The sequence below is a fragment of the Schistocerca cancellata genome, chromosome 2, assembly GCF_023864275.1.
Source record: "Schistocerca cancellata isolate TAMUIC-IGC-003103 chromosome 2, iqSchCanc2.1, whole genome shotgun sequence".
Taxonomy (NCBI): domain Eukaryota; kingdom Metazoa; phylum Arthropoda; class Insecta; order Orthoptera; family Acrididae; genus Schistocerca; species Schistocerca cancellata.
Genome location: NC_064627.1, coordinates 8,724,309 through 8,747,657, shown reverse-complemented (window position 1 = coordinate 8,747,657; position 23,349 = coordinate 8,724,309). Strand labels below are relative to the sequence as shown.

The following is a 23,349-nucleotide window of genomic DNA, read 5'->3' as shown; positions in this document are numbered from 1 at the left end:
ACGAGGTGGGGAGGCGAACTGCGGTCTGTCGAGACATCAGTGAGACACTTGGAATACGTATTAGTAGTGGTAGTAATATTTCTAACAGTATAAGGAAAAGGATAGGTACTACATACCATAAAGATGATACGTTGAGTTGTGGGCAGGCACAACAAAATGACTGTCACACATTAAGCTTTCAGCCACTGTGGGAAAGCCTGGCCAAAAGCTTAATGTGTCTGTCTGCAACCCAACACGTCATCTTTATGACGAATAGCAGTCTATCCTTTTTCTGATATTGTTGATATTCCAGCTTAGACTTCCATTGTTTAATTTAGTAGTAGCTTTATTCATCCATAGACCACTTTTACAAAGACACTGGACATATCATGGTATTGCAATTTAAAAACAACAAAAACAACACAATTCATATACACATACATATACATATACTCTCAGGTGTAGTTTTACAAAGATGGGGCAGGTGGTTTGCAGAAGAACTGCACATCACTGCATATCAGATGGCATCAGGTGGCTAGGGTGAATGGAAGAGACTTCTTGGTGTGAAACAGGTGGCAGTTGTCAAAATGGAGATATTGTTGGTGATTAATAGGACTGATGTGGATGGACACACTGATGCAGCCATCTTTGAGGTGGAGGTTAGCATCAAGGAAGCTGTCGAGTTGAGGGGGACCAGGTGAAGCAAATGGGAAAAAGCTGTTCATCGTCTGGAGCAACATGGATATGGTGTCCTCATCCTCATTCCAGGTCATTAAGAAGTTGTAATATACCTAATATACAAAGACTTTGATTCCCTGACATCATGTAGTACAATACCTCACTTTAAAATGATTGGTATTGTGGTTATTCGTGAATTTCATAAAAATGACACTAAATTGGAGACTAATTAGTGAAAATGGTAAGAATAAAATATATGGTATTAATCACCAACTGTAATTATTGAAATAATTGGACTTTTACGAATGTAGTTTACTCATTTAAGAAGTTATTCTGTTGCTTACAAATAAAGGCACATATTGTAAAATGTAAATTTAGGATGAAAGCTGTAAAGAACATTATGACTTAATGACTTTATTAATTAAACTTGTATTGTTGTAACCACATATACACCTAATTATAAAATTCTAGGCATCTGTTACAAATTCTGTCAATCAAAACATGTTTTGTTTTACCCTCTTAGCTTCAATTATTGTTAGGAATGTGAGTCGTTGTGTAATTAGCATGTATTAATTAATTTTGTGAAGTTCATTATTATACTCATATTTAGATGGAATTTTCACATTTAAAAACATTTTTACATTATAAATTTCACATATTATTCAATTTTGTAATTTTAGACGTATTATTCTGTGTAATCAGAACATCTTAGCTTTGTAACTTTTAATTGTAAATACAATTAAAAATATGTTGTCATTATTAAGTAATAATGGTCCAAGTGACCATCCATTATTTAGAATATATAAATAGGGAAGTAGCGAGGCAGCTGCGACGGGCAGTTTGAGCTGATATCTTGAAGAGTAACCTGCGTTAGTTACTTGAATATTATTTCACTAAGGTTTAAAGTTGTGAAAAAGTATGTTTCTTGATTTGTGAACTAGTCAGTCGTTTTACGAAGACAAACTGTACAACTCTGCCTCTTTGCAATGTGTTATGATGGATTTGATCAGCTTTAAGAACAGAAAAAAAAAATGTTTAAAAACTGGAACTGATCACTTTCACTGTAAATCACACACTTCATGAAGATCCAAGCAATCTACGAATATTTCAGTTATGTGGAGAAAAATTTCGTTTTAACCTTCTACTTATGATTCTAGATAACATCAGATGACATGCACTTTTGATAAGTCAGTTCATCTGTCTTCAAAGTTTTGAGGATTACCTTACTGACAAGTAGATAATAATTAAGTAGAAGTGTTAAAAAGTTATCAATGAGTCTGAACTAGGTGAGAGGTTTGGGATACAAGATGACTAGGAAATTGTCCTCTATATGGCCTAGGAATAGGTTGACATAAGATGGTGCCAGATGGAAACCAACAAGTTCACTCAGCCCTCTGCACCTATTGGTATTTTCCTGCCCTATGGTGATGCCTTGGTACATTTTGCTGCAATAAATCACCTGTCCATTGCTCAAGAGCAAGTCTTTTCATTACAACATAATTTTATTTTAGATTTGTTGCCTCTGGACTATTTTTTTTTAAAGGGGGGGGGGGATATCTGAGGATATCTGAAAGGATGGGGCCAACAAACACAAGACAGCTTTGAAATACTACTTCTCTGAGTTGATGAAGAGACTGAAACTCATGCTCAGCAATGTGTGACGGACCCGACTTTCAGGAAGGAAACAGTCAAAACTTGGATGTCTTTGATTTTCAAGTTGTTACGGTTTTTTTTTATGGAAACTTATTGATTACATGGTGTCAGAACATCTTAACACTTAGGCACCGATGCCCGTAAAAATACGGTTGTGCGCGGCCTGCCCGAAAGTCCGGCGCCCATAATTTTACGGGTGCGGGTTCTCGTTCTTCCCCTTCCTACCCTTGTGTGTTCTTACAGCTCCCGCTTGTCTGGGAGGTGCTGCACGGACTGTAGTTCGAGTATTGGTCACTAGATGGTGTGGGCATGCTGTGGAAGGGTGTGCTTCCCTTTTTATTTGTCGGGTTCTGTGAGTGGCGATTTTTTCCCGCGCGGTCTCAGTAGCATCGACATGGCGAAGCGTGGCTTGACAGAAGAAGAAATTGCTCACGAGTTATATCATGATTTAGAAGAAAGTGACGTTGATTTGTCAGAGGAAGATATTGTAGATGACTCTGATGATGGTGTGGACTATGTTCAAGAAGAAGTTTCTGGCAGTTCAGGTAAAGAATTCTGACAACAAAACATGTACAATTTTTGTTCAGATTTTCACTGGAAAAACTCTCAGTATGTAATTATGATTTTGTTTCCAAAAACTACTCTTCTGATAGATTCAGAAGAGGAGAGCAGGCGTCCAAGCACTTCAGCAGCAAGTAATCCCATCTACATTGTGCCTGAAGATCGAGGCTGACGGTGATGGGGAAGCCGAGACCTGCGCACCACACCGATTCTGAGGAAGGTTCGACAACTACTGATCGTGCACCAGATATCGATCTATTCTCAGGACAATCCGGAATATGCAATGTTGTCAGTTTAGACCAGAACAGTGCACCTCTAGAATTTTTTTCATATTTCCTGACAGACAGTATGATGAAACATATAAAGGAACAAACTAATCTGTATGCTCAACAATGCATCAGGAGATTACAAAACACAAATTCCCTTTCACCCACCTGCTCATTATCAAAGTGGAAAGGAGTTACACTTATGGAAATAAGGAAGTTTCTGTCAATTGCAGTCCATATGTGTGTAAGTGTGAGACCATGTATACAAGAGCACTGGTCCAGAGAACCCTGCTGTGTCGTGTAATTTCTGTCCAAACATCTTGAGCCGTGACAGATTTCTTTCTATTTTGAGAAACTTCCACATTAGTGATAATTCCTTAGCTAAGAGGAAAGGAGAAACTGGCTATGACCCACTGCACAAGGTGAGACACTCCTAGATAATGTGTGTGCGAATTTCCAGCGTACGTATACACCATCTCAAAAAATTACAGTAGATGAAGGCATGTGTAAATTTCGAGATCGTGTGTATTTCAAACAGTACACACCACAAAAACCAAATAAATACAGTATGAAACTGTACATATTAACCAAATCTGACACAGTTTACATCTGGAATTTCTCTGTTTACGTGGGTGAAAGGTCAGACTCAGTGACTCTGGTAAAGACATTGCTTGCAAATCTGTCAGGAAAAGGCTACACTTTGTTCATGGACAGACTCTACACAAGTCCAATACTTGCTTCAGAACTGGAAGCTGCAAAAACTGCTCTTGTGGGAACAACACGAAAATCTCGGCAGGGATTGCCTCGTGTTATAAAAGATCGGAACCTTCAGTGAGGTGAAATTATTTTCAGGCGTAAAAAAGGAAATATGTTAGCACTGTGTTGGAAGGACAAAAGAAATGTTCATATGATAAGTACAAGGCACACTGCTGAGATGGTCACTTTCACTGATCAGAGAGGAAGAGAGAAGTCAAAGCCAGCCTGTGTAGTGGACTACAATAAAAACAAGTTTGGTGTTGACTTATCAGATCAGCGATTGTCATACGGCGCATTTGAACATCGAACTGTGAAGTGGTGGAGAAAGTTGGCATTCCACGTTATACTAATGGTGACTGTAAATTCCTGAATATTATACAATAAGGTTACTGGAAAACGCCTCACAACATCTCATTTCATGAGAGTTATCTGTGCATATCTTGCACAAAGCAAAGATCTTGAACCCCGACCTGGTCCATCTGGACTCTCAAGACTATCAACTGGAAATCATTTCCTGAAAAGATTGAGACAGAAGTTGATAAGAAACAGAAACAAAAACAGTGTGTAGTGTGTTCCCTGAGAGGAAAAAAACTGACTGGAAAAGTGTGGTGAAAAGACACAAGCTACCTGTGTAGTGAATGTAAAGTAGCATTGTGCAAAATGTCGTGCTTCAAAATTTACCACACAAAGAGAAAAATTGCATCCTAAAATAGTTACAGGAGGTTACTGTAGATAAGACATACTGTATCCATCATAATTACAATTTTTGTGTAAAATAAAAAAAAATTGTTTCTGGAAAATACAGTGAATATACCTTTGACCAATTTTTGCTTTTTTCAAAAATAATGTTACAAGAATAACGCTTGTCAAAAGTATGTATTAATTCAAGAGAAAGGTATTATATCTAGTTTTAAACAAGAAAGTCTAGGTTTTTCAATAAAAGTAATTTCATTTCTAAAAACAAAGATGATGTAACTTAGCACACGAAAGCGTTGGTATGTTGATAGACACACAAACAAACACAAACACACACACAAAATTCAAGCTATCGCAACCCACGGTTGCTTCATGAGGAAAGAGGGAAGGAGAGGGAAAGACGAAAGGATGTGGGTTTTAAGGGAGAGGGTAAGGAGTCATTCCAATCCCAGGAGCGGAAAGACTTACCTTAGGGGGAAAAAAGTACAGGTATACACTCTCACACACACACATATCCATCCGCACATATACAGACACAAGCAGACATATGTAACGTTTCCCTCTATTATATTCATAAAGTAATTTTATTGCTATAACTGAAACCTTTCATGAGTTGTAGTAGTTTAAAATATGTTAAAATCAGCCAGTCTTTATGGTAGACACCCGCGCGCAATGGCTCAGGACCCAAAGTGTTAACATATATTATACAATGAAGATTACCTTTGACTGCCCACATAATGCAACACCAGCTGAAAGTTTACGCTTCATTCCACCAGATAATGTCTTTGAAGCTGCATTAGCTTTTTCTTCAATGTCCAGCAACTTGAGATATTTTTGAACCTGTTGTTTAAGCTCATTCCCTTCCAATCCTTTAAGCTGAAAAAAATAAAGTTGTGGGCAAATGATCATCACATTACTAGAAAGACTGCACTGGCATACTGTATAATTAAATAATCTGTATAAGGACTGCAATCATTTTATATTTATATCAATATGTATCCTGATTTGCTTGTATTATCAGTGCTCTGCAGTGGACCATAAAATCTGAATTCAACAGTTATTTTCACATTCCATCCTATGTCACAAGATAAAGGAAGCAAATGTGGTGCTTCCAGTAAATGACATTCTATATTCATTGTCCTGCCTGCATCAGCACCTAAAGGCATAGGTATCTCTAACTTCAATGTTCTTTGTATGTCAATGTAAAGCTCCAACATGCAAGTTTGAAAACTGATGTAGTAAATGTCATGTCCATTCACTACATTGCCAAATCTGTGTTTCAGTAACATTTCCCCACATTTAAGCATTGTGCTATTTGTTTTTCTGTAAATGATCAAAATGTATGTAAAGCCACAAGCCCTGGTGAAAACATACTTTTTCCATGTTAGGTGACAGTAAAACTCATCAATCCTTTCAATGGTTATGGTTTTATACACAGGCGTAGAACTTCCCAGCACTTTTTAAAAAAAAAAAAAAAAAAAAAAAAAAAAAAAAAAAAAAAAAAAAAAAAAAAAAAAAACACCACTTTTGGAAAGACAAGTATGCTGCATATTTTAATATTTCAAAAGTATAAATTCGAATTCTACCAAACACCACAAGTTACTTTCCACTGCATTTAAATTGAGATTGCAATGTGCTTTTGTAAGCCAGTCATAGCCCATGTCACGTGGTCTCACCAGCCGATGACAGTGGATATTGAAAATGAGCGTTTGGCATCACTGGCCGGGAGGCCCCTTACAGGGCAGGTCTGGCCACCTTGGTGCAGGTCTTATTACATTCAACGCCACATTGGGAGACCTCCGTGCCGGATGGGGATGAAATGATGATGAAGACAACATAACACCCAGACCCTGAGCGGAGAAAATCCCCGCCCCAGCCGGGAATCGAACCTGGGCCCCTTAAGACGGCAGTCCATCACACTGACCATTCAGCTATCGGGGCAGACACAGCGGATATTCAGACCATAGGACGCGTGAGTGGTCAGCCAATAACAACATCACTGTTAAATAGTGCGAACACACAAACAGGAAAATTAAATTAATATACATAGTGTTGCTACAAGAAAAGCAATGCTTTCACATATAATATTGGTCTCTAACGTTAACAAGCTGCAACAGAAGCTAGCTTTCACAAATAATGTTGATCTTTTTTGTGCGTGTTACACTTTAAGATGTATCTACAAATTCACCAGCAAAATTTTTAATAACAACATCAATGTCTCATCTTCTGGGCTTGAAATTCTTCTAAATGGCTCATCATCAAATAGTTGGTTTTTAAATTAGAGTCAAACACTGTGTGATTTAAGAAATACAGTGTACATGAAAGTTCCTGGCAGACTGAAACTGTGTGCCGGACCAAGACTCGAACTCAGGATCTTTGCCTTTTGCGGGCAAGTGTCCTACCAACTGAGCTACACAAGCACAGCTCACGCCCTGTCCTCACAGCTTTACTTCCACCAGTACCTCGTCTCCTACTTTCCAAACTTTACAGAAGCTCTCCTGCAAACCTTGCAGAACTAGCACTCCTGAAAGAAAGGATATTGTGGAGACAATGGCTTAGCCACAGCCATGGGGGATGTTTCCAGAATGAGATTTTCACTCTGCAGCAGAGTGTGTGCTGATATGAAACTTCCTGGCAGATTAAAACTGTGTGCCGGACCAAGACTCGAACTCCGGATCTTTGCCTTTTGCGGACAAGTGCTCTACCAACTGAGCTACCCAAGCACGATTCACGAATTTTGGCCACAAAATTCCAGAAAAAATATTTTATCCCTAACTCATTATGTACATTATTACACCAAATCTTCAGAAAAATCTGTGACATAACGGCAATGGCCACAGGGTGATTTCACATGAAATTACCTGGTGTGGTTTCTTGATCTGATTACATCTATTTTCTCACTGTTTGTTAGATAAAACAAAATAGTCCTTTCTAATATTGCAACACTTGTAATACACACCAAATAAACGAGGTTGTTTTAGCACAAATGGTCATATTAATAAGACAACAGAATATAATTCACGAAGTACTAATATCAAATGCCTATTAGGTTTACTATAAGCAAAAACCTCTATGTTAAGAAATAGTTTCACATATGATTTGCTCAGAAATCAACTTTGAATGTGTTCAAAAATGTTCACAAACCAACAGGGATGCATTTCAAAATCATAAGAATAATGGTGGGAATTTAAGGAGATGGGACCTGGATAAACTGAAAGAACCAGAGGTTGTAGAGAGTCTCAGGGAGAGCATAAGGGAACAATTGACAGGAATGGGGGAAAGAAATACAGTAGAAGAAGAATGGGTAGCTCTGAGGGATGAAGTAGTGAAGGCAGCAGAGGATCAAGCAGGTAAAAAGACGAGGGCTAATAGAAATCCTTGGGTAACAGAAGAAATATTGAATTTAATTGATGAAAGGAGAAAATATAAAAATGCACTAAATGAAGCAGGCAAAAAGGAATACAAACGTCTCAAAAATGATATCGACAGGAAGTGCAAAATGGCTAAGCAGGGATGGCTAGACGACAAATGTAAGGATGTAGAGGCTTGTCTCATTAGGGGTAAGATAGATACTGCCTACAGGAAAATTAAAGAGACCTTTGGAGAGAAGAGAACCACTTGTATGAATATCAAGAGCTCAGATGGCAAACCAGTTCTAAGCAAAGAAGGGAAGGCAGAAAGGTGGAAGGAGTATATAGAGGGTTTATACAAGGGCGATGTACTTGAGGACAATATTATGGAAATGGAAGAGGATGTAGATGAAGACGAAATGGGAGATAAGATACTGCGTGAAGAGTTTGACAGAGCACTGAAAGACCTGAGTCGAAACAAGGCCCCGGCAGTAGACAACATTCCATTTGAACTACTGATGGCCTCGGGAGAGCCAGTCATGACAAAACTCTACCATCTGGTGAGCACGATGTATGAGACAGGCGAAATACCCTCAGACTTCAAGAAGAATATAATAATTCCAATCCCAAAGAAGGCAGGTGTTGACAGATGTGAAAATTACCGAACTATCAGTTTAATAAGTCACAGCTGCAAAATACTAACGCGAATTCTTTACAGACGAATGGAAAAACTGGTAGAAGCCGACCTCGGGGAAGATCAGTTTGGATTCCGTAGAAATGTTGGAACACGTGAGGCAATATTGACCTTACGACTTATCTTAGAAGAAAGATTAAGAAAAGGCAAACCTACGTTTCTAGCATTTGTAGACTTAGAGAAAGCTTTTGACAATGTTAACTGGAATACTCTCTTTCAAATTCTGAACGTGGCAGGGGTAAAATACAGGGAGCGAAAGGCTATTTACAGTTTATACAGAAACCAGATGGCAGTTATAAGAGTCGATGGGCATGAAAGGGAAGCAGTAGTTGGGAAAGGAGTAAGACAGGGTTGTAGCCTCTCCCCAATGTTATTCAATCTGTATATTGAGCAAGCAGTAAAGGAAACAAAAGAAAAATTTGGAGTAGGTATTAAAATTCATGGAGAAGTAGTAAAAACTTTGAGGTTCGCCGATGACATTGTAATTCTGTCAGAGACAGCAAAGGACTTGGAAGAGCAGTTGAATGGAATGGACAGTGTCTTGAAAGGAGGATATAAGATGAACATCAACAAAAGCAAAACGAGGATAATGGAATGTAGTCAAATTAAGTCGGGTGATGCTGAGGGAATTAGATTAGGAAATGAGACACTTAAAGTAGTAAAGGAGTTTTGCTATTTAGGGAGTAAAATAACCGATGATGGTCAAAGTAGAGAGGATATAAAATGTAGACTGGCAATGGCAAGGTAAGCGTTTCTCAAGAAGAGGAATTTGTTAACATCGAGTATAGATTTAAGTGTCAGGAAGTCATTTCTGAAAGTATTTGTATGGAGTGTAGCCATGTATGGAAGTGAAACATGGACGATAACTAGTTTGGACAAGAAGAGAATAGAAGCTTTCGAAATGTGGTGCTACAGAAGAATGCTGAAGATAAGGTGGGTAGATCACGTAACTAATGAGGAGGTATTGAATAGGATTGGGGAGAAGAGAAGTTTGTGGCACAACTTGACTAGAAGAAGGGATTGGTTGGTAGGACATGTTTTGAGGCATCAAAGGATCACAAATTTAGCATTGGAGGGCAGTGTGGAGGGTAAAAATCGTAGAGGGAGACCAAGAGATGAATACACTAAGCAGATTCAGAAGGATGTAGGTTGCAGTAGATACTGTGAGATGAAGAAGCTTGCACAGGATAGAGTAGCATGGAGAGCTGCATCAAAGCAGTCTCAGGACTGAAGACCACAACAACAACAAGAATAATCGATAGACCAACATGTGCAGGATGCTAGGCGCTTTGTGAAAGAAGGTAACTGCCACCTCGGTCAGATACCTTGGTTCTCCCACCCCCCTACCCCCCTCCCCTAGGTTCGGACCTGCTGTGCACGTATGAATCTGGCAGCTTAGGTGCGCCAGTAAAATTCTTTCCGGTAGCTGCTTACATAGCCCACAGCCACATTTCTGTAACCAGAAGCAGGAGAACTTACTACTCATAGGTGACTCAACTGCATAAGTGCATGAGTCCGCTCATAGCTGCTAAAGTGAATCTAATGTAAACAGTTGTGGTGTCATGCTCATCGGAGGCAATTTGTTGTTATGAAGCATTGCAAAGTCGCCCTAAAGCCTTTCACAAATTTTACTGTTGACAGACGCTTGTATGACTGTGTTTTGTTGTTGTATATGGTGCATTTCTTTTGCAATTTAAGGTTCCCCCCCCCCCCCCCCCCCCTTCATTCACATTTTGTTACTGCAGTAGCAGGATACAGTAATATCCTTTGTTAGAGTATTGGTTCTTACCAGTCAAAATTACAAAAATTTAACTGATAACTAAAGCAATGAAAATTCCGGGGTTTTTCTGGGTTTTCTCCCAGATGGAAAAATCCCAGGTTTTTTCCCGGATCTCCCGGTTGTCCTGGGTCTTATACACCCTGACTTATGTTTTAGATCTCATAGAAGAAGGGCGTGTAATTTTTATTCCTGTCTCAGCAATGAGTGTTGTAAATGCTATGTGTGATAAAAATGCAAAAGGAAAAAGTACATGACTTACACAGATCTCATAGAAGAAGGGCGTGTAATTTTTATTCCTGTCTCAGCAATGAGTGTTGTAAATACTATGTGTGATAAAAATGCAAAAGGAAAAAGTACATGACTTACAAGAGACACAAGAATATTTTTTATTTCTATGGATGACTTTCGTCTGTAACTGTAAGAAGAGGCAGTAATTTCTCCGATCCAGAAGAAGTCTTAAAATATATCTAGTATCTCCTGGGTTCTTCCATGTATACAACCTTCCTTCATGATCCTTGAACCAAATGTTAGCTATGATTAAGTTATGCTCTGTGCAAAATTCTACCAGGCGGCTTCCTCTTTCATTTCTTAGCCCCAATCCATATTTACCTACTTGGTTTCCTTCTCTTCCTTTTCCTATTAATGAATTCCAGTCACCCATGACTATTAAATTTTCATCTCCCTTCACTACCTGAATAATTTCTTTTATCTCATCATACATTTCATCAATTTCTTCATCATCTGCAGAGCTAGTTGGCATATAAACTTGTACTACTGTATTAGGCATGGGCTTCGTGTCTATCTTGGCCACAATAATGCATTGACTATGCTGTTTGTAGTAGCTTACCCGCACTCCTATTTTTTTATTCATTATTAAACCTACTCCTGCATTACCCCTATTTGATTTTGTATTTATAACCCTGTATTCACCCGACCAGAAGTCTTGTTCATCCTGCCGCCGAACATCATTAATTCCCACTATATTTAACTTTAACCTATCCATTTCCCTTTTTAAATTTTCTAAACTACCTGCCCAATAAAGGGATCTGACATTCCACGCTCCGATCCGTAGAATGCCAGTTTTCTTTCTCCTGATAACGACGTCCTCCTGAGTAGTCCCCGCCCGGAGATCCGAATGGGGGACTATTTTACCTCTGGAATATTTTACCCAAGAGGACGCCATCATCATTTAATCATACAGTAAACCTGCATGCACCCTGGAGATACTAGACGGTTTCAGATGGATTACATAATGGTAAGACAGAGATTTAGGAACCAGGTTTTAAATTGTAAGACATTTCCAGGGGCACATGTGGACTCTGTCCACACTCTATTGGTTATGAACTGTAGATTAAAACTGAAGAAACTGCAAAAAGGTGTGAATTTAAGGAGATGGGATCTGGATAAACTGAAAGAACAAGAGGTTGTACAGAGTTTCAGGGAGAGCTTATGCTCTCCCTTATGGGAACAATTGACAAGAATGTGGAAAAGAAATACAGTAGAAGAAGAATGGATAGCTTTGAGGAATGAAATAGTGAAGGCAGCAGAGGATCAAGTAGGTAAAAAGACGAGGGCTAGTAGAAATTCTTGGGTAACAGAAGAGATACTCAATTTAATTGATGAAAGGAGAAAATACAAATATGCAGTAAGTGAAGCAGGCAAAAAGGAATACAAATGTCTCAAAAATGAGATTGACAGGAAGTGCAAAATGGCTAAACAGGGAGGACAAATGTAAGGATGTAGAGGCTTATCTCACGAGGGATAAGATAGATACTGCCTACAGGAAAATTAAAGAGACCTTTGGAGAGAAGAGAACCACTTGCATGAATATCAAGAGCTCAGATGGAAACCCAGTTCTCAGCAAAGAAGGGATAGCAGAAAGGTGGATGGAGTATACAGACGGTCTATACAGGGGCGATGTTCTTGAGGACAATATTATGGAAATGGAAGAGGAGGTAGATGAAGATGAAATGGGAGATATGATACTGTGTGAAGAGTATGACAAAGCACTGAAAGACCTAAGTTGAAACAAGGCCCTGGGAACAGACAACATTCCATTAGAACTACTGAAGGCCTTTGGAGAGCCAGTCCTGGCAAAACTCTACCATCTGGTGAGCAAGAGGTATGAGACAGGCGAAATTCCCTCAGATTTCAAGAATAATATAATAATTCCAATCCCAAAGAAAGAAGGTGTTGACAGGTGTGAAAATTACCAAACTATCAGTTTAATAAGTCACAGCTGCAAAATACTAACGTGAATTCTTTACAGACGAATGGAAAAGCTGGTAGAAGCCGACCTCGGGGAAGACCAGTTTGGATTCCGTAGAAATATTGGAACACGTGAGGCAATACTGACCCTACGACTTATCTTAGAAGAAAGATCAAGGAAAGGCAAACCTACATTTCTAGCATTTGTAGACTTAGAGAAAACTTTTAATAATGTTGACTGGAATACTCTCTTTCAAATTCTGAAGGTGGCAGGGGTAAAATACAGGGAGCGAAAGACAATTTACAATTTGTACAGAAACCAGATAGCAGTTATAAGAGTCGAAGGACATGAAAGGGAAGCAGTGGTTGGGAAGGGAGTGAGACAGGGTTGTAGCCTCTCCCCAATGTTATTCAATCTGTATATTGAATAAGCAGTAAAGGAAACAAAAGAAAAGTTCGGAGTAGGTATTAAAATCCATGGAGAAGAAATAAAAACTTTGAGGTTCGCCGATGACATTGTAATTCTGTCAGAGACAGCAAAGGACTTGGAAGAGCAGTTGAACAGAATGAACAGTGTCTTGAAAGGAGGGTATAAGATGAACATCAACAAAAGCAAAACGAGGATAATGGAATGTAGTCGAATTAATTCGGGTGATGCTGAGGGAATTAGATTAGGAAATGAGACACTTAAAGTAGTAAAGGAGTTTTGCTCTTTGGGGAGCAAAATAACTGATGATGGTCGACGTAGAGAGGATATAAAATGTAGACTGGCAATGACAAGGAAAGCGTTTCTGAAGAAAAGAAATTTGTTAACATCGAGTATAGATTTCAGTGTCAGGAAGTCATTTCTGAAAGTATTTGTATGGAGTGTAGGCATGTATAGAAGTGAAACATGGATGATAAATAGTTTGGACAAGAAGAGAATAGAAACTTTCAAAACGTGGTGCTACACAAGAATGCCGAAGATTAGATGGGTAGATCACATAACTAATGAGGAGGTATTGAATAGAATTGGAGAGAAGAGGAGTTCGTGGCAGAACTTGACTAGAAGAAGGGACCGGTTGGTAGGACATGTTTTGAGGCATCAAGGGATCACAAATTTAGCATTGGAGGGAAGCGTGGAGGGTAAAAATCGTAGAGGGAGACCAAGAGATGAATACACTAAGCAGATTCAGAAGGATGTAGGTTGCAGTAAGTACTGGGAGATGAAGAAGCTTGCACAGGATAGAGTAGCATGGAGAGCTGCATCAAACCAGTCTCAGGACTGAAGACCACAACAACATATATATTGAACACTATCAAAGGCAGAGCCACGTGTGAAAGCATCCACGTGATTTACCAAGTGACCTGCCTAAACTGTGAAGCTTTCTATGTGGGAATGACCAGCAACAAACTGTCCATTCGCATGTACGGACACAGACAGACAGTGTTTGTTGGTAATGAGGATCACCCTGTGGCTAAACATGCCTTATTGCACGTCCAGCACATCTTGGCACTGTGTTACACCATCCGGGTTATCTGGATACTTCCCACTGACACCAACCTATCAGAACCCCGGAGATGGGAACTTGCCCTTCAATATATCCTCTCTTCCCGTTACCCACCAGGCCTCAATCTCTGCTAATTTCAAGTTGCCGCCACCCATACCTTACCTGTCATTCAACAACATCTTTGCCTCTGTACTTCGACCTCGACTGACATCTCTGCCCAAACTCTTTGCCTTTACATATGTCTGCTTGTGCCTGTATATGTGCGGATGGATGTGTGTGTGTGTGTGTGTGTGAGTGTATACCTGTCCCTTTTTCCCCCTAAGGTAAGTCTTTCCGCTCCTGGGATTGGAATGACTCCTTACCCTCTCCCTTAAAACCCACATCTTTTCATCTTTCCCTCTCCTTCCCTCTTTCCTGATGAAGCAACCGTGGGTTGCGAAAGCTTGAATTTTGTGTGTGTGTTTGTGTTTGTTTGTGTGTCTATCAACATACCAACGCTTTTGTTTGGTAAGTCACATCATCTTTGTTTTTATATACATATGGAGAGGGGCTAGTGTAATTGGTTAACACAAACCATAAAAAAATGCACGGAAGTATGTTTTTTAACACAAACCTACGTTTTTTAAATGGAACCCCGTTAGTTTTGTAAGCACATCTGAACATATAAACAAATACATAATCAGTGCCATTTGTTGGGTTGTAAAATGTTAATTACATCTGAGGATTTTGTAACCTAAAGTTGACACTTGAGTACCACTCCTCCGCTGTTCAATCATGTGTGTCGGAGAGCACCGAATTACGTAGGGATCCAAAGGGAACGGTGATGGACCTTAGGTACAGAAGAGACTGGAACAGCACATTACGTCCACATGCTAACACCTTTTTATTGGTCTTTTTCACTGTCGCACATGTACATTACCATGAGGGGTGAGGTATACGTACATACGTGGTTTCCGTTTTCAATTACGGAGTGGTATAGAGTGTGTTCCGACACATCAGGCCAATAGATGTTCAATGTGGTGGCCATCATTTGCTGCACACAATTGCAATCTCTGGCGTAATGAATGTCATACACGCTGTAGTACATCTGGTGTAATGTCGCCGCAGGCTGCCACAATACGTTGTTTCATATCCTCTGGGTTTGTAGGCACATCACGGTACACATTCTCCTTTAACATACCCCACAGAAAGAAGTCCAGAGGTGTAAGATCAGGAGAACGGGCTGGCCAATTTATGCGTCCTCCACGTCCTATGAAACGCCCGTCGAACATCCTGTCAAGGGTCAGCCTAGTGTTAATTGCGGAATGTGCAGGTGCACCATCATGCTGATACCACATACGTCGACGCGTTTCCAGTGGGACATTTTCGAGCAACGTTGGCAAATCATTCTGTAGAAACGCAATGTATGTTGCAGCTGTTTGGGCCCCTGCAATGAAGTGAGGACCAATGAGGTGGTCGCCAATGATCCCGCACCATACATTTACAGTCCACGGTCGCTGTCGCTCTACCTGTCTGAGCCAGCGAGGATTGTCCACGAACCAGTAATGCATGTTCCATAGATTCACTGCCCCATGGTTTGTGACACCCAATTCATCGGTAAACAGGTAGAACTGCAATGCATTCTCTGTTAATGCCCATTGACAGAATTGCACTCGATAATTAAAGTCATCACCATGTAATTGCTGATGTAGCGACACATGAAACGGGTGAAAGTGGTGACGATGCAGTATGCGCATGACACTACTTTGACTCAGTCCACCAGCTCTCGCAATGTCCCGTGTACTCATGTGTGGGTTCATGGCAACAGCAGCTAACACACCAATTGCACCCGCTTCTCCTGTGATGGGCCTGTTATGGACCCATTTGCGTGCTACGACCATATCTGTTGCATACAGTTTTGCGGTAGATGTTTTGCAATGTGCTCTCTGTCCGGGTACCGTTCTGCATACACCCTGCAGGCTTCAGGTGCATTTCGTCGACACTCGCCATAGATGAGTATCATCTCCGCCTTTTCAGAGTTGGAATACACCATGGTCACAGTTCCTACAACACTACACTATCACAGATGTCTGGTAACACGGTGTACTACAGTTGGTCTGCGTACAGAGACGAATGCAGAATAACAATAGCAGCAAGCGCTACATGCGGACACTGCGACAGCTAGACTAAACCACAACAGTGCACTACAGCCACACTCGTAAACATGGTTGTCATCGTAAACATGTCCCTGCAGATGCTGCTCGCCGACCGTGGCCCGCGTTTGTTACAACACGCAACTGAACGTCGGAGGTTTCAAGCGTCAACTTTAGGTTACAATATCTTCGGATGTAATTAAGATTTTACAATGCAACAAATGGCACTGATTACGTATTTGTTTATATGTTCAGATGTGCTAACAAAACTAATGGGGTTCCATTTAAAAAAACGTAGGTTTGTGTTAAAAAACATACTTCCGTGCATTTTTGTATGGTTTGTATTAAACAATTACACTAGCCCCTCTCCTCACGTTCGCCTGTGGAATCGGTTCATCAGTATTTGATGTGGTTTACGAAATATATCCAGCGATAACGTTAGGTGACTCACCCTGTATATATATAACACACACATACTAATTATCAAGTTTTAATGGCAACCACAGAACATTAGAGGTAACATCAGTGTAACTTAATAGTGACTTCATTGAGGAAGACTGTTCACGGTACCAAATATAGTTTCAACAAGAATTCATGCTTTAATTCCAGTACTCCAAGTAGTAATTATCTAAATTTCATGCCAATTCATACTCTTTCTGTTAGCTGTTGGGCTGCCTCCCAGCACAGTTATTCCAAAATCGACCAACAGAACTAACACACTCAGTGCCATACAAAACCACCCATATGTATTGAGACAGTCTCACCGATGTCCCATTCCTATCGCATTCCCTTTATTCCCTTGCTGACTCTCTCCTGTCGGCTACGTTTCCATCCGTCCATCCCCAGACTCCTTCCTCCTCACTTGGCAGAACCCCTCTACTCGGTTGAGCTGCAGTGCCCTTGCAAAGTAGTACACAGCTACAATGTAGCCACACGTGCACACGGGTGAATTTGTGCACATGTGTGTGTGTGCATCATACTTGCAGGTACATGAAATAACTATCAATAGGCACATAATAAATGAAACTCCCTTTCTGAAATTTCTAGTATCCAGCTGGATAACGGAGGTGGAAAAAGCTTGTGGTTAAGTTAATCAAAAACCTCAGTTGTGACTGCTTTCCAATTAGAAATCATTCTCATTATGTTATCCTCCAGACGGGATTCTTAGCACACTCTGTAAACTATCCTTCAAAAGCATTCTACAGAATAATGTTTGTGGGTAATCAGATACGGCAAAAAATGTATTTATTCTACAGAAATGTGCAGAACAAACATTGCGTAAAGTTGTAGAAGCCTTTTGAGGGACTTTGAGATTCTTAGACTTACATGCCAATATGTAATCTCCCTGATGGTATTTTTTGTTAAAAATAAGAATAAATTTAGACATCTGCTCGTATTGCTTGACGCAAAGTGGGCTGGCTCGTGAGTCGAGGAGTTGGATTGAATCAGCACATTGGATTAACGAGCATCAGTATGGTATATCAACCAGATTCAGAGTGGTTTTCAAATTTGTTTTCTTCACTTGTTGCGGCAAATGCCGGGCTGGACTGAAACTGCCCTGTAGAAAATATGGTTCACAAACAGAGTACATGAGTCCCCTTTCTTAAACAAGCTGGTAATTGCGCCACTGGAAACGGCATCTGGCCTCAGAAGTTGAAATACAGAAATCTCTAAACACAGATCCCTAATGACAGGAAGAATTCTAGAGAAAAATGAATTTAAAAAGGATGGTGAAATTCACACAGTAATACCGTAAGTAAAAATGATTTTCGTGTGGCTCTCATACCGTGTCTAAGATTCAAAATGGAGTTTTATATTTTGATGCCAAAGTATATAATAAGCTGCTGGCATCAGACATGGAACTGAAAATACCCATATATTCAGAAACAAAGGAAAGAATACCTTTTTAAATGCTCCTCCCATAATTTAACAGAGTATGTGGGCTCAGGGATGCAAATTTCATTTAATACTAATGATCACATTACACAGGTTTTTTAAGTTTTTCACAACAAAGATGGCTATAGTGGTCTACAAAAAGATCTAAGTTACACAAATGCTGAGTACAAAGCAGCAGCTGAGCATCGTAGGAGGCGTGGTGCAGAGGGGAGGGGCAATTACGCATTTCAAAGCTGCTACCTTTCTCCCCGAAAATGCATAGTCAGATATAGTAACACAGAAGTAATTCCTATAATTATCAATGTGAATAGATCCATTATAAGAATACGTTACAGAAGTGGTCAGCTGTGGTTGCTCTTCACATCTCTGAATGCTCTCCCTCATAACAGGATTCAGGAAACATCATGTAAGAATGCACTCTTACAAGTGTTACTTCAAATTATATAACTTGTACCATAAATAATATAATATACAGGAGGCACATTTATACAATAAATGTTAAATCTACAAATGTAGACTTGCATAATTCATTATGTATGTACATCTCTATTTTCTTGTATTATTTGTAAACAGATATTTCTAACTGCTTTCATGAGATGAGGACTGACAGTCATTAAGTTCTGTAGCAAAATCATTTGTAGACCATCATCACTGGATGTAAGGCAAACCAGATCAGTTAAAAACATATACCATTTTCCTTTCCAGCTGATACACATCACATCAATGTTGTCTCAGCGAAACCACACTAACAACTATTGTAACCCAACCCTGAAATACTAATGAATTGAATGGTTACGATTTTATGCACTGGCTTGAACTTCCCGGTACATTAGTAACCAACCACCAGTGGAAGGAGGAAAAAAAAATTGGAGAGATATCTGATGTGCAGTAACAAGTACACTGCATATTTCTGTATTACAAAAGTATCAAATTCCACCAAACACAGCATGTTAGTTCCTGAAGTGTTGAAAATTTGAAATCGAGATTGCGATGTGCTTTTGTAAGTCGATCATCGCTCATGTCACACGATCTCGCCAACCAACAAAAGCAGCACGTGATGTAGTCAGTCGATAGCAACATCACTGTTCAGTAGCACAAACACACAAATAGCAAAAGTTAAATGTTTAAATTAATATACTAGTGTGGCTACAAGAAAAGCTATGCTTTTGCATGTAATACTGGTCTCGAATATCGATAAGCCACCAGAAAAGTTAAGGTTACACGTATAAATTGGTCATTCATCGCACATTCTGATACGTGACGTAATTCATCTTGTGTAAAAGGAAATTTACATTGAAAGTGATGATTTTTAAAACCATCATTCACAATATTTTACCACAAGCTATTACAAATAGGTTCATTTCAGCAATTGCCTCGACCATCAGAAAACAGCCATTACTGCGCGTACGGAGCTACAGTGACATAGGAAGCCTGTATCTTTGTTCATATTAAGCATTAAGAGATCTCACATTACATCATAAAAGAAACAGGACATCAGATGATACTCCAAGACATCGGAATTTCGTAAATCTTAATAAAATAGGTAATTCTGCTTGAATTACAGATTCAATTCACTATGAAGTAGGTCCCAACCTGATATTAAACTTTTAAGTGTGGTTTTCGGGATGTTAGAGCAGGTGTCATGTAACTTGGCGGGTGAGGACTGGATGCGCAGTAGCACGGAAGTCACATTAGTCGACCAATAGGAGTCAAGTCAGTCAGCTGTAGCGAGTGCCTGATTTAATGCCGTTCTGGACAAGGAAAGTGTTTCTGAAGAAGAGAAATTTGTTAACATCCAGTACAGATTTAAGTGTCAGGAAGTCGTTTCTGAAAGTATTTGTATGGAGTGTAGCCATGTATGGAAGTGAAACATGGATGATAACTGGTTTGGACAAGAAGAGAATAGAAGCTTTTGAAATGTGGTGCTACAGAAGAATGCTGAAGATTAGATGGGTAGATCATATAACTAAAGAGGAGGTATTGAATAGGATTGGGGAGAAGAGAAGTTTGTGGCACAACTTGACTAGAAGAAGGGATCAGTTGGTAGGACATATTCTGAGGCATCAAGGGATCACCAATTTAGTATTGGAGGGCACTGTGGAGGGCAAAAATCATAGAGGGAGACCAAGAGATGAATACCCTAAGCAGATTCAGAAGGATGTATGTTGCAGTAGGTACTGGGAGATGAAGAAGCTTGCACAGGATAGAGTAGCATGGAGAGCTGCATCAAACCAGTCTCAGGACTGAAGACCACAACAACAACAACTGTGCAGAGCAAGTTTACGACTGGTTTTAGCAATGTGTGTAGTGCTCTTTCAGAAGTTATTGCAAGGCATTGTGGTAATATAAGTGGCAACAGCAAATCTCACCCAGTATTACACAGGCAGGTGAGAGAAATAATATGTCGCGTGTATCAGTTCTTTAGATGGGAGCTGGAAGCGACAGCCACCACTGACAAAAAAGCATCGCTCAGTGTTGACAAGTGCCAAGAACGAACAGCTGAGGTGTGTGGTATCGGTTTGAGAACTGTGCAACGGATCGCCAGTGAAGCCAAAGCGTCTACTGAAGAGAATGAATCACCTATTTTTAAGTCACCTGGTAACTGCCGAAATCGAAAGAAATTCGTAAGTGAGCTCAATGATTTCAGCAAGAATGTGTTACGGCGCAAAATATTCAACATGTATAGCCAAGGTGAATATCCTACAGCAGATAAATTATGTTCCTACATGAAAGAAGCCAAAAGTTTCAATGGCAGCAAATCTACCATGCTCAGAATATTAAGGGAGATGGGATTTAAATACAGAAAGGGCAATGACACAAGAAAACTGCTCTTAGAGAGAAGTGACACTGTAGCAGCAAGAACTGAGTTCTTGAGAGAAATGCACCAGATAAAATGAGCCAGAAAATCACGTATTTATTATCTCGATGAAACATACGTTCACCAGAACCAATCAAGACCAATGTGCTGGAAGACAAGTGATGCTGTTGGTGGCCTGAAGTTTTCTGTGGGAAAAGAGAGACGCCTTATTGTTCTTCACACTGGTTCTGCAGAGACAGGCTTCGTACCAGAGAGTAAATGAATATTTAAAGCATCGAAGACGAAGGAATCAGATGACTATCACTCTGAAATGACCTATGCTGTCTTCAAGCGGTGGTTTGTGCAACTGCTACTTCCGTACATGGCAGAGAATTCTGTTATTATCATGGACAATCCAATGTGCACTCTGTACAAGTGAATAAGGCTCCTACTTCAAATACCAGGAAGGATGAAATTATTTCATGGTTGTCGTCTAATGGAATTCCTCACACAGCATCACAGACCAGGGCAGAGTTACTCATATCATAAATGGATACAAGCCTAAATACTGCACTTACGAGATAGATGAACTGGCAAGACAGCATGGTCACCGAGTAATCAGGTTACCACCATATCACTGCCATTACAATCCTATTGAGCTGGTATCGGCACAAGTTAAGAAACATATCTCAGAAAGAAACAGCACCTTCCGAATTGATGACGTGGAAAGACTCACACCTGAAGCAGTGGACAATGTACGCATATCTGCATGGGCAAACTGCATCAGACATTCAGAAACACTCCAGGAAGAAGATTTTAAAAAGGAAATCAACAGAGACTCGGTGCTGGAGCCTTTCATAATTAATCTTCTTTATTTTGGATTCGTCTTTATCAGACAGCGAGGATGAAGATGTTTTGGGATACCTGTGACAGCACTGCAATGCTGCGGTAAGCATTTAAACATATATTGTAAATCATAAGCCTGTCTAGGTTTGCCTGGCTGGTAAAGTAATTATAAAAAGATTTTAGTTTCTTACGCAATTTCGTTGTGGACTTTGTTTAAAGCTTGTCTTCAGTGATTTAAGTCGTCAATTTTCTTATTGAATTATCCATCAAAATATGTAAAATTTCATTTGTATTTATGCTAGTCGGACTGCTGTCTTCATTTTTGAAAAAGTAATTGTTCTTGCTTTCCCAAAAATTAGTCCCAACAAACAGCATGTGGAAACTTGTTTTATATTATCTATAGCAATAACAATGTACAATAGACACAATATCAACAACTATAAATTATTTGTTGTACGTGAGGTGTCTAGAAACAGAAAGTGCCTTTGGTTCTTTTAATAATGATTTTTCATGTATGACAGGCTCTTTTTATATTTTCTGAAATATGATTCTTTTAGCTATGTGCCGAAAAGATGCTCTACATATACACGTTTGCTTAGGTCACTTAAAAAACTGGCATGCAAAAATTTCACATGTGCGAATATTTCCCCTGCAATCCAAATAAATAATTTTTACTACAGATGGCAAGCCATCACAGGATGAATGAATTCTCTGGGTTCGAAAGGGAGACAGAAATACTCATGTATGTGCCACGATTTTTCCCGGTACTCACACATATTGCAAAACATTTTATGTGTATTATAAAAATCATCTGAGTATCAGTAGGAATACATTTTTTCACGAGGTTTCTTCTACTTTTCAAATTTTATTTTTCATGGCAGCACAAGAAGACTGTATTTTCTGAGTTAGAATAGGAAAGATAAATAAATGTGCAGCAGTTTTCCCAGTTACTCAACACGGTATTCTTGTGTTGATCGACAGACACAATAAATTATGCAAGTCTGTCTATTATTCTTGCCAATGTTCATAGTTCTTTTATTTTTACACATTTTATACAACACCATATTTTAAAGGCAGACAATTCGATGACAACGCCTTTCTCACAAAGGCGTACAGGTATTATTGCGCTTGTCACCTTTCCTGCATGTGCGCATACTTCAATGCTCAGCGGTCAGTAGCCGACAGTCGAATGGAGCGGTAACACATAGTGTGGCTACACTGCCACCTTTATTATGGGATAATGCCATATGTGCTGGCCATTGTGGCTGAGCGGTTCTAGGCACTTTAGTCTGGAACCGCGTGACCGCTACGGTCGCAGGTTCGAATCCTGCCCCGGGCATGGATGTGTGTGATGTCCGTAGGTTAGTTAGGTTTAAGTAGTTTTAAGTTCTAGGGGACTGATGACCTCAGATGTTAAGTCTCATAGTGCTCAGGGCCATTTGAATTTTTGAAATCCAGCAAACAGTTGAAACTAGCCAACAGTCTGGAATGAAACATTTCGTTTCAAATAAATTGACTGCCTCAGTGGAAAACATTAATTACAGCCAAACCTCTTTAACAAACCAAC

At 39.7% G+C, this 23,349-nt stretch overlaps 1 protein-coding gene across 1 annotated transcript in view; it reads right to left on the bottom strand.

Annotated features, from left to right (window-relative positions):
* The window catches only part of LOC126161297 (phospholipid-transporting ATPase ABCA3), a 787,342-nt gene that overhangs the window by 467,075 nt on the left and 296,918 nt on the right, over window positions 1-23,349 (bottom strand). The window contains exon 13 of the mRNA XM_049917041.1: window positions 5,310-5,465. Coding sequence (XP_049772998.1) covers window positions 5,310-5,465 — 156 coding nt within the window. The remainder of the gene's footprint in view (window positions 1-5,309; window positions 5,466-23,349) is intronic.